The following is a 19671-nucleotide window of genomic DNA, read 5'->3' on the forward strand; positions in this document are numbered from 1 at the left end:
TTCAAATCTCAACTATCTTTTAAGAAAAACAGTTGTTAGCTGATTTTTCTGAACTTCAAACATATAGTAAGTACAACTTATTTATTTTCAAGTTGATCATTTGACACATGATTCTTATTGTTTGAAAGGTTGTGTGAATAACACCTACTGAATTTGCAGAGGTCAGAACAAGAACTGAGTAAAAAGAGAGGTGTACTTTATATAGCTCCTTATGTCCCATCATAATGACCATCAAAATAAATTGTGGGAAATAACTCCTTTATTGCTGAACATTTTAAATGTATGTATGGAGCAGATACTCTAAAAATCTGAGACTGAATTTACAGACCATCACAACTATGCAGTGGTAGTTTAAGGAGACACCCTAACAATTGCTGCTCTATTTATAGTGATGAGTTCTTGGACAATATGTTTTCTTTCACTCTTTTCAGAATATCTCAGCACAAATGATCTTTGGATCGAACAGCGTCATGTTTAAATGTAAAATTAGGAGTGTGCATAAACAGAAAATGTATGCTGTTTCACCCCCCCCCCCAAAAAAAACAACAACAACTCTCACGCTGTGTCTTAAAGGTCTGTTAACCCATTCCAAGCCATCCATATCTGGTAGAAGGGAAACCCAGAATGTTTTGATTGTTTTGATTAAATCAAAACCAACAGTTTTAGGTGTTTTGACTGGAAAGCAATGGAGTGCAGAAAATCTCCTTGGCTGCAAAGGACTAGTTGATCACTAGATGACAGCAAGGAAATACAGAAAATTCAAGCATTTTGCTGCGTTCTAGTGCAGCCAAAATTCTGTATCCTAACTCCTAGGTTTCTCTGAGCTTAGAGCAACCATTTGCCCTGGAGGTCTAGGTCTAGGTAACTGAAGAGAATATGAAGAGACAAAAGCCAGCTCTCTGTTTTTGACCTCTCAAAGAAGAAGTAACCCTTCCTAACAAATTGCTTTGTCTAGGGCAAGAGAACTTCCTGGCTTAAATTATTAAACTAATTCCAATCCATTTATTAAGGGTTTTACTTTAAAAATATTATAATATAACCCCCCTTTTAAAAATCTGTTGTTTAACCTTAGAGAAACATGCTGTCTCCTTTCACCCCATTATTGAAAGGTTTTTTCCCCTAATGGACACTTATAACAAGAGAAAAGAATTGCAGTTTCTATTAGAAAAGGAAAGAAGGGAGGGAGGGAGGGAGGGAGGGAGTTAGCTGTTATGTAAGAGAGAGGCTCCACCCTGGGAACATAGAAAATTCCCTTCTTTCTGGCTGTCATCATTTATATTCTAAATATAAATACATATACATCAACAATACTCATTAGCATCCAGAACAAAATAGTAATCAGTCAGGAGTCATCCCTTGCTCAAAAAGCAACTTTACTTTTTTCACTTGAAGTACTAAATAAAAACTGCTTCAAACATGTTAAGGTTAAAACCAAGAAGTTTGAGCAGGCCTTTCAAGTCAAAAAGGCATTATGGGCTGCATGAAAAATGCCCAACAGTACATAAAGAGAGCCCACCCCCTCCGTGGAAGGCGTAGGGTTTTTTTTTTTTTTTTTTTGCATTTTGAAATGAAAAAAATCTCAACAGAATGCAGTGCAGAATCTTAGAATAAATGAACAACACGAAACTAAGAAACTCCAGAAGAACCACCAAACCAAAGCAAGCAATCAACATATAAATTTATGGTCGGAAATTATAATGTTAATGATGGCCTGCTGAAATACACACACACACACACACACACACAAACACACATACTCTGCATACTCTTTGACCTGTTGATTGTGGAGCTTTCAAAATGTATTTGAAGATGAAACACTGACATCCTGAATCTCATCACTAATAGGAACCATGAAGCATCCTCAGACAATTCTAGCAGGTTTACCAGAATAGAGTCTTTTTGTATTTTTAAACATTGATGTTTCCATAAACAATCGAACGTACTGAAGAGAGTGCAAAAATGACTGTGAATATTATGGAAGTGAAAAACTCCCAAGAGCTAGCCAACCAGTTCCTCTTTGCTTTTTGTTTAAATGCACCCAAAGTAAAAAGAAGACAAAACAAAGCCAAATCACAGCAAGCCATTAGCACAGATTTTTGGGGGTGAAAAAGTTAGTAAGTAAAGTGTGGTGAAGATGGCTCCTTCAGTGTACACACACATGCACACATCTAAGCAGCAGATCAAAAAACCAATATGTGCTACTATTTTTGTACTTGTGTGTGAACTCCAGTGTGAACTTCAGAACTTCAATGCATGTGTATGGACATACATTATAAATTTTATGTCAGACGTTTCACCTGCTTTCCTTGAAGATCATAAACATTTACCCACCCATGTTAAATCTAGCTTCCTCAAAAGAATCTTTACACACACACATACACACAAACACAGAAACCCAACCCAAGAATAATTTGCTTTTGAATATTATTTTAAGAAAAAGACAAAGGCAGAACATGGTTTGGTGTATCTCTCTCTCTCTCTCTCTCTCTCTCTCTCTCTCTCTCTCTCTCTGTGTATAGGTAGGTGGAGTTCTACCAAATAAGTAGATCCTGGGAGATCTACTGTCCTGACAGGTGGAACTTGATCTTGCTTTGGTCTAGCATCTACCTGTCTGGAAATATCCAGCAATTATATGGAACTTACTGTAAGAGCACTGGTGGCAACTTTAATCCAGGTGTGCCCCCCCCCCCCCAGACCAAGACTTCCATACAATCTGATGCAATTTGTTAGGACTACAGCTGCTACCAGGGAACTGCCTATAAAAGTTGAAGTTGGTTGATGGAAATCTTTGATTTTCATGCCAGAGAGAGCATTATGTAAATAAGGGATACTTACCAGCAGTTACCACTGCTCCAGGATTAAGCATGCCATTTCATTCTCTTGCCTCTAAATCTTCAGCCTCCTACATGGGCATGTTAAGATTTGAAAGACAGTTCATGGGAGAATGACAAGATCTAATACATTTTCAACTTTTTTTTTGGTACTGAGTAAGCTTCCATTTGGCAAATGTAGTTTCTTGATTTTTCACTAAATGCAATGCCTTTTAACTATGAACTACATAGAGTCAGTGTGTAACTATTGTAATAAATAAACATTTGAAATGTTTTAGAAATTCTTATTTAATTATCAGGATGATGGAATTTACCATGTTGATATTTTGGTGAATTTATTTTATATAAACCAAGAGACACCACTGTCAGTTTTGAAACCACCAAGCAAATCATGTTTGACACGAAACATTCATAGTAGGTGTAAGGCTTAGTTACTGTTCACGTACAATTTCGGCTTGACATTATTGCTGTTTGAACTTGAAAGGTAGCAGGCAAAGATAAGTTCTTAGATAAGCTAGCTTTATTACAGATATTAGACAAGTCATAACTAAAACACAAAAGAATCACCTGCCAACTATACGCCTCACTCCAGTGGTGTTTGGGGGTATAGTGAAAGAAGTCAAGACAGCGTCACACATTAAAAATGGATGGAGCTTTAATCACATTTTCATGGCTGCCTTTCTTCTCTTCCTCCTCCTGACACCGCCACCTCAGTCTGTATATTTAATAGTCTTCAAAGTTCATATGTTACAACTTTTTCTTCCCTGTGTAGTCTAATGGACTGAGAGCTGGTCATTTCTCAGTGGGAGGAATGGCTGATAGCTGCGTACTGTTTTTATAATAGAATGGTCTGGTTTTGAGATAGAAAGTGTTCATTTAATTTAAACAACAATTTTATAGAAGAGTGGCAAATCATTTATGGTGCTCTGTATTCTCTGTACTGTGCATAGATAAGCATGTGGGCAAAAATCTCTAGAGTTGAAAAGGAGTTATATTTAAATAGAATTGTAAAATTAATCTGATTATGTCGGACAAACCTGTAAATTTGAATCTGTATGGTTGTCTCGTTCTAGCTTGGGAGTTTGCTGTATCCTAAATGAAGAATGATTGTGTTGGTCTTAGTCTTCTTATGCAGTAAGCTGGCTTTGCTGGGAGTGTATGGCTAAAAATTTGAAAAATAAATAAATGATGCCATCTATATTTCTTTTAATAGTACTCATCTGTTCAGAAGAGGTTAACACATAATTCTGCCTGGCAACCTTTTGTTCTTTATAGCAGATATCTATGCCATCCTTGCCAGCATCAAATGTTCATGATCTTTTAGAGATATGTTGTGCGATTTTAGCTTTCTCATATGAGGATTTCTGACATTTTGAGACTCCTAAGTGAAATCCCATCAGATTTTAGTGATATTTGAAGAGTGGGGCATCTCCTCAGGCACCTGCAGTTGATGCACTGCCAAGCCCTGTTTAGCATTTAATCTGATATTGAGGTTTGGTGTCAGAATTCATGGTATGAAAATCTTACATAAAATGTGGGTTATACTGTATATGCATGATAGTAATTTCAGTTTGCTATTAGATAGATTATCAGACTTTCTTGAACTTTTCCTGCTTTCTTTTTATATAGATAATGCTCTTAAGTGATCCTGAGATTGAAAGTAGCATACTCATCAGTAATGATGAAGGTGCCACCTATCAAAAATATCGACTCAGCTTCTACATCCAGAGTCTGCTCTTCCATCCTAAGCAAGAGGACTGGATTCTAGCATACAGCATTGACCAAAAGGTACATGCCCTTCTCCCTTCCACTTGGACACATACCCAAACTCTATTTCAAATGCAACATCAAATCATAGTTTAGCATTACACATACTACTAGCAATGAGCATTATGTTATTCCCACACATCCCTCCTCCGCACTTGGAAGTTTCCACTTTCAGAGTTTCTCTTTGGGTATTATTATTCAGGCATGATAAATCAATATACCTAGCTTATTTTTCTTTCCTGTGGACAAATAGCCTGCTGATGCTGTGAGGACCATTTATTCTTGCTTCATTTCTCCCGCTTTGCACAAAAAAAGTAAAGCTAATTGGACTATAATTGCTTGTTTTGATGTCAGAACCCAGGATCCTAGTTTGTGGCACCCAACCAAGTCAGGTTTCATAAGACAATACCAAATTTTCTTGGGTATATTTTCAATACAATGTCAAACAGAAGGGGAAAAAAATAGAGCAACTGTAGCAGTGACTGTTTAGCTTGCTGCAAAGATGAAAAAAAAAATGCAAGGGGCAAGGCACACAGAACCTCTTGTATTATCATTTTTGCAACCCAGTAGAGTAGTTTGTTCTGAAAGGCTGGCGAGATATGAGCTTGGTTTTAAATATTCCCAGGAAGGCAACCTGGTCACCTCCTGCTATGACCATAGGTTATCTCTTGTTCCTTTGAACTATGTAGATTCCATCCCTACTTCATTTCTCAATATGGATTTATGCTATTATAATGTGTACTACCCTTAATCATCTGTAGTGCGTAGTAGAAGAAACCTACAGTCTCTTCAGTAGTTCTTCTTTTGGAAATCACTTACTTTGATGTGAATGAGGTGGTCCCAGAAGCACTGAGACTATAATACAGTTTAGTGTATCCCCCTCCCCACAATGCATTCTTTGGCACAAAGACATTAGTGATTTTATTGGGAGAAGGCTCTATACTAACATATTCAGGATGCACATAGGATAACCCATTCTGAGAAATAGTCCTACAGTTTGTTAGAATTAAAAGGTGTGCTGCCATTTATCTGCTAATTTTTAACATGTGTTCTAATGCCTTATGTAGTCTTTTTTAAATCTATAAACAGTGTAGTTAAGCAGTTAAGATTATGTTATTATTCCCTTTAACAATTCCAATAGTTCTTGTGATGTCTTTTTCCTAACCTGGCCCATCAAGGGCTGACATCAGAACTCCTGCATCTGCTGTTCTTTATGCCTCAGACTTTCTACAGGAGATGCAGGCTGCTTTGCTCCTCTTAAAGGAACAGCTACAGTTACCAAAAGCTGCATACAAGCATACCACAGATGTACACAAGCAAGAGGATGCCAACATTGCAATGGGAGATTGGTGTGGCTTTCCACAAAGTTTTTACCTTCCACCTGTTCATTGGAAAAACATTATCTTAACTACTCAATGGCCTTTTGTTTGCAGTTGCCTGTTTCGATGAAGGTTTGTTCAATATTCCATCAGTCATTGCTTATGCATGGGGAATCCCCTGCCCCTTGCATTCTAAACCTGTTCCTCCCCCAACCCTTTCCCAGTAGATAAGGAAGTATAAGGTAGAATGTATTCTGCATAGCAGATCCAGGAGGAGGCATTTGGAATATCTGATTCACTAGAAGGGTTATGCTGAGTCTGAGAGGCTGTGAGAAACTGCAACAGATGCCCATGCCCCACACTTTGTACACCAGTTTTATTTGAAATTCCCATACATCCCCCATCCCCATAATCTATCAACACTATCAATAGACAGTAACACCCAGGATGAAGACAATTCTGGATTTTCTGCCATAATAGACTCTCTACTACAGGTGCAACAGGAAAGGAAAGTGGACTCTCCAGCTTCATCTGTCAGGCTCAGCCCAAGAATTATGAAGAATCAGTCCAGTCAAACTTCAGATCTTTATTTGCTCACACCATGTAGACAGAATCTTGCCAGACTAAAGCTACTCTACCTAACCTAAAGGGAAACAACCTGGGAGAGCTCTAGGGCGCAGCTATTTTGAACCTCTTAGTTTTCTCACCATTGCTTCCTGAACTGTGCCTCCTCTTATCTCTTCCACCTTCTTGGAATGCGCTCCCCCCTTCCTGAGAACCGGCAGCATCGCTGAAATCCACCACATCTGTGTCTAGTGACCCTGGGGGAGCTGCCAAGTGAGGATAGGGGGACTGAATCTATAATTGATTCCCATAGCACCTTGACCAGTGTTTTCTTTGTGCGCAGGTGGGGAGACTCAGTCTGATAGAGGGGAATGTGTAGAGGAATATGGACATGGCTTTGAAGAAGGTATTCAATATCGGTTAAATACAGTAGCTTAGCCTTGGAAGGGAGGATGAAGTGAGAAAGAAACTCAATTGCCTCATGTTGATTCTTTTTGATGTGGTGGGGAGGGTGGACAGAGAAAATATCAGGCTTTCAAGATTATGCCTTTTAACAGTAGAGAAGAGTTCCAGTAGTCCTTGTAGTATCGGTTTCCTGAACTGGCCTATCCTGAAGGGCTGACTTTTAGACATATTATGTGAAGATCTAGTGTCTTTATGTCTGTAATGTAATGTAGGGAAAGTTTGAAGGAAAGAAAAAAAGAGGATGACTAACAATAAGATTAACGGACTGGATGGGTGCACTTTTGGATCACTTGAAGGGCCAGGTTGGGGAAATCATAGGTCTACACATGTGGTCACTAAGAGTCAACATTAACTTGAAGAAACATAATCAAGCCTGAAGAAGTGGGAGGAAATATAATCATGCACTTTTGGCAGGACTCTTTCTAATATACTATTTAATACAAGGATAGTATCTTGTTTATTGAAAAAAAAATATTTTTAAATTTTAAGAGTTAAAGCTGTCAGAAGTTTTAACTATTTGTAAACAAAATACCACATCTTCTACTCTTTTATTTGTTGACAATTTTGGTATTGTGGTGATATCCAAGGAGACTACTGATGATAACAAGAGATACATTTGCAAGGATACAATAACTCTGTTTTTCAGTGTAGTATTTCCCAAACTCAGGGTGTTTTTAATCCATTGGACTTTACCTCTCATAGCCCTGCAGCCCCATTTAGAAGTTTCTAGGTTGGGAAAAAACTTCCTTAATGCATTGTGATTACAAAAGGCACTGGGTAAGGAAGTCCTTTTGCAAATAATAAAGTGAATACTATAATTTAAATATGTGTGAATAAAACAACAGAAAGGAAAACAAAAGCACACATCATATTTTCTTGAACTTGAATCAAGAAAAAAACAAATTATCATAGCAATATTTTTAGAAAATATGTAATTGACCTGAACATTTCCATGCTAGTAATAGTGCTGAGATCAAACAGCAATTAAATGTATTTTTAAAAGCTCTGTTGCCATGGGTATCGCCCACAGGCAAAAGATGACCTTAGACTACTGGTTGTCCTTGGTGAAGAGATCAGATGAAGATTGAAATGTTCTTTCAGCTTTCCTTTGAAGCATCTGCAACTGTCCAGAAAGGACAAGAATAAATTTGGTCTTATTTGTTTTAGTAAAAGAGAGTCAATATGCTGATTGATCTGTTTTAAGTGTCAATCAACTTGAGTAATTGGGAGATGAGCCATATTGTATAAAGCAGAGGGGACAGTATGTAGCCTGAGGCTAAAGCAAATCAATTTGCTGTTTGTCCAAGATGTATTATGGCCATTTACTGTATTCTCATAGATATAATCTTTTTTAAATCTCAATTCCCATGGTGCCCAATTCATCCACTTCTTAATGGAAATTATTGAACAATCAGCGGGGTCCATGGATACCAATATGTTTAGGAATATCCTTTAAAAGAAGAAGAAGAAGAAGAAGCCTCTATATTTGAAGGAATCTCCTGTTTTATCCCAGAGGGTATGTGAAGACATGAAGTGGATGTACAGGTATATCTGTATTCTGCCCTATGTCCAGGAAGCTAAGAGAGGAAATACACATATGAGGTTGGCTCAGAGTTAACTGGCTTCATAACTGAGTCTCTGTCATTGTAGCCACTAAACACTTTGAAATAGGCATTTAGCAGAAGCCTGATTTTCTTAACAAGATGTATTAATATTTTTAAACCTCCCATTAGCCAAAGCTCTCTGGGTCATTTACAATAAAAGAACCTTGTTAACAATAAATAGTTTTGCCATGACATGTTCCTTTTCCCAAATACTTTCTTTCCTTTTCCTGGCTTTGCCAGGTTCTATCCTTCCCAGATTTGGTATTTATCTTCTTTTGTGTGAATGATATCAGTGGGACAATATGAATAGATGTGAAATATTTTTTAAGGGCATAGAGGTTAAAAGGATGAGAAGTAGGAATTTATTACAATAAAGCACTGCAATTGATAAACTCTGTTCAGATTTTATTCTGCAAAATCTGTAATGTTTGATTTTAAAATATGGAAATGAATATATTGTGTATATTACAAAACTCTGGATTACACTTTTAAAACTAACTGAAGAGCATCAGAATACCATAATCAATAACAGATAATCAGAAAGATCTTAAAAATTGTTTATCACAAAAATGTCTGCCATCGTATTGCCAAGCAAAAAAGTTTTAAAATGAAAGAACTTGGAGTCATACTCTACTAAGCATATTCATCATCAGGACTCTTCATTAATCTTCATCAGAAAAAAAAAAGTCCCACCTACAGATTGCTATATATTTCTTAAATATCTAATTCAGCAATATGCCAATATGGCACCTGGTAGTCAATCTCCATCCTAGCAAGGTTTTTCCAGTAATCACAGCACCCCAATTTGAAAGTATAATTCTGGGTATGGTTAAATAATTAAATGATACTATGTTGTGTCACCTGTCTGGATTCCACTTAATTTCTGAACATACCAGCTTCTGAGCCTTTGGGATAGAATAATTTAATGAAACAGTAGATCTGGAGTATGTTGGGCATGTGTTTTTACAATCTCCCCCTTCACTACAAGAACATTACTTAATTGGTGCTTTGAAATGGTGATCTTAGCAAAACACTCAGTGATTTAATAGATAGTTAGTGGGGTTGCGTAAGGCTTAATGTCCTGGTTGGGTCACTGGTTGTTGTCTGGTAGTGGTAGAGACAGAATTTGATGCCAGGCTTCATACCTTCATAATTAAATACTTTTCCTGTACCACATTCCCAGACAGACACAAGACGATGAGTTGAGGTGAGTTTCCTTCAATTGTTAGCAAAAGAAGCTTTAATTAATTAAAGTTTTGAATACAAGTTTAAAGATTTTTTTAAAAAGCTCTTTTGGAATAAACAGCAAAAGGGTGATTAGAACTTTGATTTTGGAAAGTTACAAATGGACTGAGGGTCCAGATGGATTTGAAATGAGATTTTGGAATTAATTATAAGAATCCTTTCTGTGGGAAATTTTTTTTCTTTTGAATTCTCTCAAAACAATCATAATAGGATGAGACTTTGAGGTTGGACTCTAGAGGGAACCAGAAGGAACTAAAGTTTACAATTAAAGGAGAAGAGCACTTAAATTTGACTTACTAATACATATGAAACAAAATATTTTAATACTGGACATAAGGATAGTTTTGAGCAGTGGACCCAGAAGTTAATTTTAAGAGTGTCTCCCTCTATAGATAGACTGTGTCTAACAGATGTTATGAAAGAGGAACAAGTTTTGCTTGACAAGATTGAAACTGATCTGAAAGTGGTTTTAAAAATGACAGGCTACAAGAATGAAATGGAAAAGATATTATACTGGACATACAAAAAAACCCAGCTGATATCTTAATAATTAAAAGGGATATACAAATAACAAACCAAGAGGTTGACCTTGATAATTTTCCTATATTGGATTTACAAGAGGCTTGTTAAAGCTTTGAAGAATTTTGTGAAAAGGAACAAAAAAAAAGAAAAGCAATCAAGTTCTAGGATATTATTTGAAAGAACAAAAGATCACAATTGTTGAAAGTAAAAGGAAGGAATATGTCAAATGATTTATTTGATTAAGGTTAAAATAGATATGTTGTTATCTCTGGTAACCGTTAATGGACTTTTGCTGATCAGGACTGAAACAATATGGCTTTAAGGATTTGCTTATAGATAAGAGATGGGATATGGGAAGATGAGATCATTTGTTCTATTTTAAGAGAAGGTGATAAGTTACTAAAATTTCTTATACTTGCGATGAAGGGGGAGGCCATTTCCTTATATATTTCTTTTCTATTTCTTATACTATGTTCTTATTTTTTTTCTTTCTTTTCTACTTTTCTTTTTCTATTTTTCTCTTCTGCACCTTCTATTTTTTTTCTTTTTTTTCTTTTGTTTGTATTAGTTTTTATCTTTTTAATTGTGACTTTTAATAAAATTACTATTAAAAGAATTAGGAAACTATATAAAAGGAGAAGTTATTTGTCTAAGAGCACCCTGATATCCTATCCTTTTATATAAGTTAGTTTCTCAGCTTACATCCTGGACCTTTTCTTCCATCTCTTAGAGTCAGTTGCAGTATAGCTGCTCGTTTCCCAGCCTTGAAGTTTCTGCCAATTATCCTTTGTTTACAAAATCAAATCAAATCAAATAAAGTAAAATCTGGCATGAGAGTCAGAAATGCCCAGCTCACCAGGTTCAACCCTTATGCTAAGTAATTCTGAAAATGGAGAATGTTGTTATTTTATCTATTTATCTATTTATGTCATTGTTACTGTCCTGATTACCAGGAAACACACTGAGGCGAGGACTTGGTCTCTAATATTTATTAGTAGTACTTAACAAGAATCCTAACAAACTGAGAAAGCGTGGGAAAACCCAGCCATATAAACCCCAAAGGTTAAGGCGGTCCCGATCTGTGTCTCTTTGAATGGCTGAACAGTTCCTCAGTGCTACGCATGCGCTTGACAGTCTGGGTGAGAGCCCCCTGCTCGCCATCCTTACTCATGACAGTTACGGAGTTTGTTATCATAATGGAAGTGGGGACAAAGCCATCTGCTTAAGGTGTAAAATGGTCATCCAAATGTGTCATAAACTTAATCAGTTGAATTTCACGAAATCTATATGAGAAAGTGTAAGTAAAAAGGGAACAACCATGTGAAAAAAGATCAATTTTCTCAAAAACGATTTGCATTGTGGTAACTATTGTAAAATAGAATTAAGATGAAACAGTGGCCTATTAAGTTCAATCAAACGCTGTGGTTGGATAAAATATGTGGTTGTAAGAATCACTGACTATTTGATCTTGACTGAATTTTCTACTTTGAGGACATTATTGTTATATTGTTATGTATGATAATGATGACCATATCACCAGATCTGCCATCTGACAGGGATTATCACAGTATGCATAATAACAAACCAGATATGGAAGAATGCACATTATTAAAAGAACTAACTCCAAGTTCAAGAATATTTAACAGCAACTTGGGGAAACAAGTTTTTGAATATGGTAATCATGCAAGGAATCAGAATCACTTAGCTTCATTTGCAAATCATGAATATGTAAGAGCACCTTTAAATGAAAGGATGGCTAAAACAGAAATAGTGTTTGCTCAATTCATTAAGGGGAAGACAATTTATCATCACCGTTTCCCCACCCTTCTTTAAAGAGCAGCGTTATGCAAATACCAGAAAATCAAGACCAAATGTTCATTCTTCAGTGTGATGAATATTTTTATAATCCTAATTAGCTCTAGTCATTTAGTCTTGCAATTTTCCCCAATCTAGCCAATTTGAAATGAAAATAGATGCCTTGATTACCAAACTCATTAGCAAAGGAGTACCCTTCTCCCCAACTGCTTTGCTGCTGGAGCATGCACTAAGCGAATCAAATATCGGGCACTTCTGCTGCTGACTGCTGAAAGGGGATAACTCTTAAATGTTCACTCTATAAAATGTTTGTATTGCCACACATTCCATTGCAATGCAATATATTACTCATTATATTTAACAAAAACAACTTTTAAAATGTTTTAATTAAGTGGAGTTGCTATAGTAGGTAATTTTTAGAAAGTCAGATGTCACAATTGTTTACAATTGTGTGTTTGAAGCACAGAAAGTATGAATGTTGGCAGGAAGAAATATGGTTCTGCATTTATCATTGTGACTTTATGAATGCTGGTAGTTTTTAAGGAAGATGTAAAATTTAATTATGCAGCAGCCACCCACATACTTTGAAAATACATTGTGTATTTTGTACCAGCCACAAACTGAATGTGTGATGTCCCATTGCAAACAAAAGAAACTGACTCTGAAACCTTACTAAGATTAAAGCTTTCTTTTGCTTGGTAGCAAATCTTAAACTGTCTACTTCACTATCGAAAGGGACAGTTGAATGGTGCATCAAATCCACCTAGTATAGAATCCTCCATTATGCAAGATAGCATCTCTATTTCCATCAGAGTAGTACTTCTTATTACAGCTTCTGATTATTTTGCATTCTTAATGATCAATTCAGCTAAAAGACTTGATGTCTAGGGAACCTTTAAATATCTTTTAATCCGCTACAAGGAAGCAACATGATGAGAAATGTCATCAGTGGCAGCTCAGGAGAGAAAATTCCATCCTCTAATAATTATCTGATTATTATAACATCTGTTATTTGCTATAGCCTAAACATTCAGAAAGGAAGTAACTTCTGAGACATTTTAGAGCTATAGAAAATATCCCTAATAACCATCTACTAGATTTTATTTTAAATATATTGAAAGCTTCCTCAAACAGTTTTCTTAGTAGTTAGGATAGAAATTATAAATGCATGTGGTTTCAGCAGTGAAATAATTTGGTTGTCAAGTTCTTTCAAGAAGGAAAAAAAAATGCAGACAGATGATCTGTACCCTTATTCTCTCTCTTTCTCAGTTTATAGTATTCACGAACAAGGAGGATAGCAGATTTAAGAAACAATTGGTCATAAAATACTTTTTTTCCTCAAAAACATACAGTATACTTTATTATTTCAAAAATGAGAAGTAGTATCCCCCCCAATATTGGAAATCTAACTGAATATTTAAATCAAAACTTATAAGAAAAGTGCTGACTATTGTTTACCAACTTGAATCAAGCATTTTAGCCTGATTTCCTTTTGATTTACAGCACTATAAAAATGTTGGAGAATAATAGTGTTGTTTCTCTATTTTAACCAGAAACCTGAGGTGGACGTCAGTTTCTCCTATTTAAATTAAAAAAAAAATGAATTATTGGGTTAAAGACAGCAACAACAATATTCAAATGGAATATTTTATTGCTGAGATGGATAGGGCAATAGCCATCCTATTGATAGGGAAAAAAAATTGAGATAAAGACAGAGGCCCATTCAACATACTAAACAGCATTTTCTCATAAGAGTTGACTTACAGTTCATGAGAGCTGACTTAACACATTTTCAAATGAATCAATGCTCATTACATCTGTCACCCATTTCCATTCACTCCACCACCACCCACCAGTAACGTTTGAAATCTAGAGTCTAAAATTACTTATGAATGATACAGTAATATCATATTACCTACTATGATATGGATCAGGGATGAAAAAGAAGATTATTGCTATACATTTGGTGCTGGAAGAACTGATGAGATATTCTTTCCTGGGATGGGGTTAGGGACTGGTAAAGCAACAAGCATAATCTCACAATCCAGTCTAATTCCAAAGAAGTTACTCTCAGTCAGAGATCCATTATAGAAGTAATTAATAAATTTGTCTAAGACGAACTAGTCCAAAATCTAGTCAGAGTTGATCTAGAGGGAAAGAGAAAAAAGTAGGGTCTAGGGAACAAAGGCTGGCATATCAAGGTGGCTTTTCAGGCAGTCAATGCTCAAAACAAAAGGGGGACTAGTTGTACATGCTTGTAAACAATAAACATTACTTTCATCAATAAGCTGAGAGTTTATACTGAGGGTTGTAACTACCCCATCTAGATAAATTCGTGTTTTTGAAGACAGATCTGGTTGTAAGGCTGTCTAGGGCAGTGCTTCCCAAACCTGGCTAAATTACCCAAAATTGGGTAAAAGTGTTTTTTCTTTGATTAATGACACATGAACCCATTACCCAATCACAACAGGCACCTTTAAAGTGACTTAAAGTGTTTTACTTACATAAGCGGTTTTAAGCAGTTAATGAAGGAAAAAGTTTGGAAGCACCGATCTAGGAGGACTAAGCTATTCTTGAATAGACATCGGTGCCTCTCTACTATCTGATATTTGATTCAATGCTGCCATGATCTTATGGTCTTGGAGACTGTACCTTGAATCTGGATCAGTCTTCAGGAGGTAGTCTTAGGGTACTGGGAATGACTTCTGGCCATGTTCTGTACAACTTCTGGTGCATCTGGTAGAGAGGACTTGGTAGAATAGCCTGACTTGTTTTTCTCCTCAAACAAATCAAAACAAAACATACTTCCACTGAATTTCAGAGTAAACAGTTTAAATGTGTGTATGGGGAGTGAGGTTGATTCTGATTCTTCTGTTATGGTTTCGTCATCTTCAACAGCTGTTGATACTGCAGGGCTTTGTCACACTGTTAAGAATGGTCGGTTTGGTACTTGTCCTTGCTCAGAGCAATAAAAGATTTTGAAATTTACTGGGACCTCATTTAACAAGGAAGAGTAAATAAATAGTAGAAACTAACAGTGACTCAGGGAAACTTGCAAGAAAGAAATAGGAAATAAGCAATTATATGCAAATTAAAACTCTTCTGGTACCATTGTCCAGAAATATATTTTATTTAGCGATAGGCTGACATGGACTGTTTCTGTAAAACATTGAAATCCATTATTTGAGTACTGGGAAGATACATGCATATTACAATAAATGATGGTCAACTTCTACATGCTATCAGAATGGGACTTTAAAATAGGAATTAAATCTTTTGAAATGGACAGAAACCAAGGAAGAGGAAAACTCAAAACAAGAAAAATCAATTAGAAAAATGATTTCTTAACCAGCTCTGTTCTAACAAGCAACAGAGCTTGTTAACACAGCACAAATTATGGACAAGAAATAAACAGTACTATAAAAAGCATCTCAATTTCCATTTCTAACTAAAAGTACAAGTTATGCAAATTAAAAGTATGCAATCAATTCATTTATTTCATATGAAACTGCAGTTATTGCCTTTTGGAATTACTCTCTTCTCCAACCTAAACCAATAGCTCACTGTTATTTTACATATATTTATAGTGTTCATTTTTCTTTATTATTTCTCCCATCTAACTTCAGATCAGAATTCTTCAAAAATTGTCATTTCTGTATGCTTTTGTATTGGATCTAAAAAAGGAATACATTATTCTTTTAAAAAAATCCCTCCATGTTCTTGAATGTCAATTGCCACCACATGTCTTCCATCACATATGCATGCAGACAGACATTGGTACATGGATCCTCAGCAGACATGAAAAGAGAACAAAATTGACAAATCTCTTGCAGATTGCATGCTACGCTGGATATGGTAGGACAGATTGCATGCTATTCTGGATATAGCAAATAAATTATCTTTACACACGTTAAACCAAAGTCTGTGAGTTTTATTCATGCAAAACTAGTTGAAGAAATATGTAAATAACTATTCTAACTGTGGAATAGGAACTTGAGTGCTTATGGATACAAAAAGTAGCATCAAAGCAAGAGAAGCTACAGATAAGGATCCATAGTTTCCAAATAAAGATATGAAAGCATGAGAATAATGATGTGTCAGTATTTGGAGATATATTTGCAGAGGGAAAGTTTTAGTTTTCAGTGGGAAAAGTTCATTAAATGGAAGATTCAAATGAGTGGATTCAGACTAATATTAACAGGAAGAGATATAAATGTCAAATAGATATAAATATATTTCTTTGTTAATTTTACAACACTAAACTAATTAACAGAAGAAAATGAATAGATACATGCAAGCATATTAATAGTATTATATAACTTCAAAATCAATAACCATGATAATAAAGAGAAGAAAAAGGGGAATAAATCCTGAAAAATCATGTTACAGACAAAGAAATGTCTTAAATTTATCCCTATTGCTTGAAAGTCTTCTTCCTTGTACCTTTATAAAAAAAAAAGTTCAAATGTTGATTAAAAACACATACAGGTACTCCTCAATGACCACAATAGGGACCGGCGACTCCATCACTATGTGACATGATAGTTAAGTGAGACATCACATGACCACGATGGATTTACAACCTCACTTCTGTCACAGTCATTAAGCAAATCTGCAGTCATTAAGTGAGACATCATATGACCATGACTTTACTGCTGGCTTCTCCATTGACTCTGCTTGTTCAAAGCCAGCTGTGAAGTACACAAATGGCAATCACATGACCGTGAGATGCTGCGATGATCATAAACACCCACCAGTTGCAAAGTGCCTGAATCTTGATCATGTGACCGAGGGGATGCTGCAATGGTCGTAAGTGCGAGGACCGGTCATAAAGTTACTTTTTCAGCACCACTGTAACTTTGAACAGTAATTGAACAGGGCAGTCATTAAGCAAGGACTACCTGTATCAACAGTCCTTTCCTGCAAATCAAATATAAATTTCTCATTCTACTGTTGTATGATAATTCTTTTAAACAACTCTTATTCTCCAAATATGCACAGTTCTTATGTCTTCATAGATTCTAAATATTGGGGTTATAGCAAAAAATAAAAATATTTACAGCAATAAACTTTATAATAATAAGACAAGGCCAGACCATATGAGTTAATGTTCCAACCCTTGAATTACATCTCCAACAGCAAGGCAGTTGTGAACAATCTTTTGAAAATCTTTTTAAAGCTTTCTCTGAGTTGTTGATGATACATGAAACAATTTGTTGTTGTATTTAACCTAATTTTATGATTGTAGGAACCTAATTTCGTGTTGTTTTAAATGAGTGTCTTTTTTCTGCTCACTATATAAATGGGTTATAGGCATTGGACCCAAAGTTAATTCTTCAAAATATCACACACTGTGGAAATTCAGAAGCATCAACCTCTAAGTAGTTTTCATGTAGCTTTACAAAAGCTGACTCAAGATTCAGTATTGTGACTTGCTTTAAACAGAGTAAATAATGTGAGCAGGTATTTGAGCTCCTAATGCAATGGTTGGGCAGCTCCAAAGGGAAGTTGCTAAATACACCAATGGATCTGTCACAAATTGTAAAACTCTTCCCAGAAATTTAACCTGCAGTGTAACACATGTCAAGAAGGAAAGCAGTTCAGAATCAGTACAGGCATAAAACCATGATTGTCAAAAATGAGTTTGTACCAGATTGAAATGCTCCTGCCTCAGGACAGGTATGAGCAAACATACACAATCACAGTGATGATCTAGATTGAAGCAACGTTGTGGGGTAAAATAGCAAGATCCAAAGGATTGCACAATTCTGGGTGTCAAGTGTCTACTAATGTTGTATGACTTAACTACTAATGTGAATAGAAACCATCCTGAATCAGAACTACCAATTATGTGTTGCAAACTCATACTTCCAAGATCAAGGCTTCAGACTGGTTAGTTTAAATCACGTTTTTATCAGCTCCATTGTAGTGATGACTAAATAATTAGAAGAGATCTGCACAGAATTCCCACTCTTGAATAACTTAATAATTCACCGACAGTGCATACAGGTACAGATTTTTAATGGTAACTTTGTAATGTTCTGAGTTGTATGTTCTAAAACTCTTTGCTTCTCAGTACTTGTACATACTTAAGTACTTGTACTTATCAGTACCCTTGTTCACATACATTAACAATAGGCATTTATCCTAAAACAAGGTGCCCAGAATGACATATAAAAATAATTATGGGCACACTTCAAGAATAAGCTCATGTGGAATGGTAATATTCATATGATAAAATTTAAGCTTTTCTGCAATATGAAATTTGCGTTTTATCTTGGGAATCTATCCAGTTAGATGCCATAAGCAAAGAAAGCATGTATTTTGCATTTATAGCTTAATCCACAAAGCTGCTGTATAATAGCTAGTTCATATAGCTATTACAGAATGGGGTTGTAATGCAAGAAATAGCCCATTCAGCTAACCAGCAGTATGGAGGGAAAGCAATTTCTCTGTGTCAGCTGTTCCTTCACATGTACATAACACTTCAGAGTGATTTCCTCTGTAGGGTGACTTTCATTATCCCCAGCAAAGCTTCCAAATCAATAACAGTGACTGCCCCAAATACCCAACAATAGTTCCCCTGGGGTGGGGTAAGGTATGTCTGTGGAATGGTTTTTACTGGCTGTGATGGTTGCCTATTCAAAAATACTCTCAGACTCATGAGCAGGAATTCAAATATATCTGATTTATTAAAGAATAGTGTGCAAGATCACAAAGAAAGCTGAGAATGATAAAAGCACGCCAAATACAAACTAAAAACCCTTGGTGCAAATGAAACCCCTCCCCCCGTAGAATCTTCCCAAGCTCACAATCCCAGGTGCTCCTAACGGCTTCTGATGGTCTGCGGGAAAAGTCCTTGAACAGATAACATAATCCAAACACATTCCATTGTACTGATTCCATATACAGAGCTTGGCACAAGGTTTCACAGCAGCTCCCTCCCAAACAGAAACGCGCGTCAGCACCATGGCATGTGAAACATTACGATGTATACTCTACATTGAAACAGTGAACATGACACTGGCTGGTTGTAGAGTGGAGTTGTAGAGTGACCAGAGCCCCTTGCCAGATATTAGGCCTGGATGGAGTTATGTGAATGTCCAGAAGATGGCAATCTTTGCCTGCAAATGACTTTTAACTAGAGATGATCTTGTTACCTAATCTATCTACCTAATCTAGCCACAGGAGTAGATTACAGTTTTTGTTGACTTTTTATTAGAATTCTAATATACGGCTGCAAATCTATGCAGATTCTGTCATTAACACCACTAATTTCAATAACCTTGAGAATAGCTAACTCTCATAGGATGAGATTGAAACCATACTTAATTTTTGAACAGATGTCAGTCTAAAATTCATCATTTCCGTCTAAAGTTACCCATAATTCAGTATTTGCCCTAGCACTACCACAGTCAAGTGGTTCATTCTTCAATAATCTAAGCAGCAATTTAGTTGAGTAATTAGTTTGTATCCATGGAGAAATGAAAAACAAACAAAGCAATGAGGTATGAAGCCAACTACATTATCAATGAAACT

General features: G+C 35.9%; 1 protein-coding gene across 1 annotated transcript in view; it reads left to right on the forward strand.

Moving 5' to 3' along the window:
- The window catches only part of SORCS3 (sortilin related VPS10 domain containing receptor 3), a 516059-nt gene that overhangs the window by 278274 nt on the left and 218114 nt on the right, over positions 1-19671 (forward strand). Inside the window, exon 4 of the mRNA XM_063307802.1 lies at positions 4461-4619. Coding sequence (XP_063163872.1) covers positions 4461-4619 — 159 coding nt within the window. The remainder of the gene's footprint in view (positions 1-4460; positions 4620-19671) is intronic.

This window comes from Candoia aspera, chromosome 6 (genome assembly GCF_035149785.1).
Source record: "Candoia aspera isolate rCanAsp1 chromosome 6, rCanAsp1.hap2, whole genome shotgun sequence".
NCBI lineage: Eukaryota > Metazoa > Chordata > Lepidosauria > Squamata > Boidae > Candoia > Candoia aspera.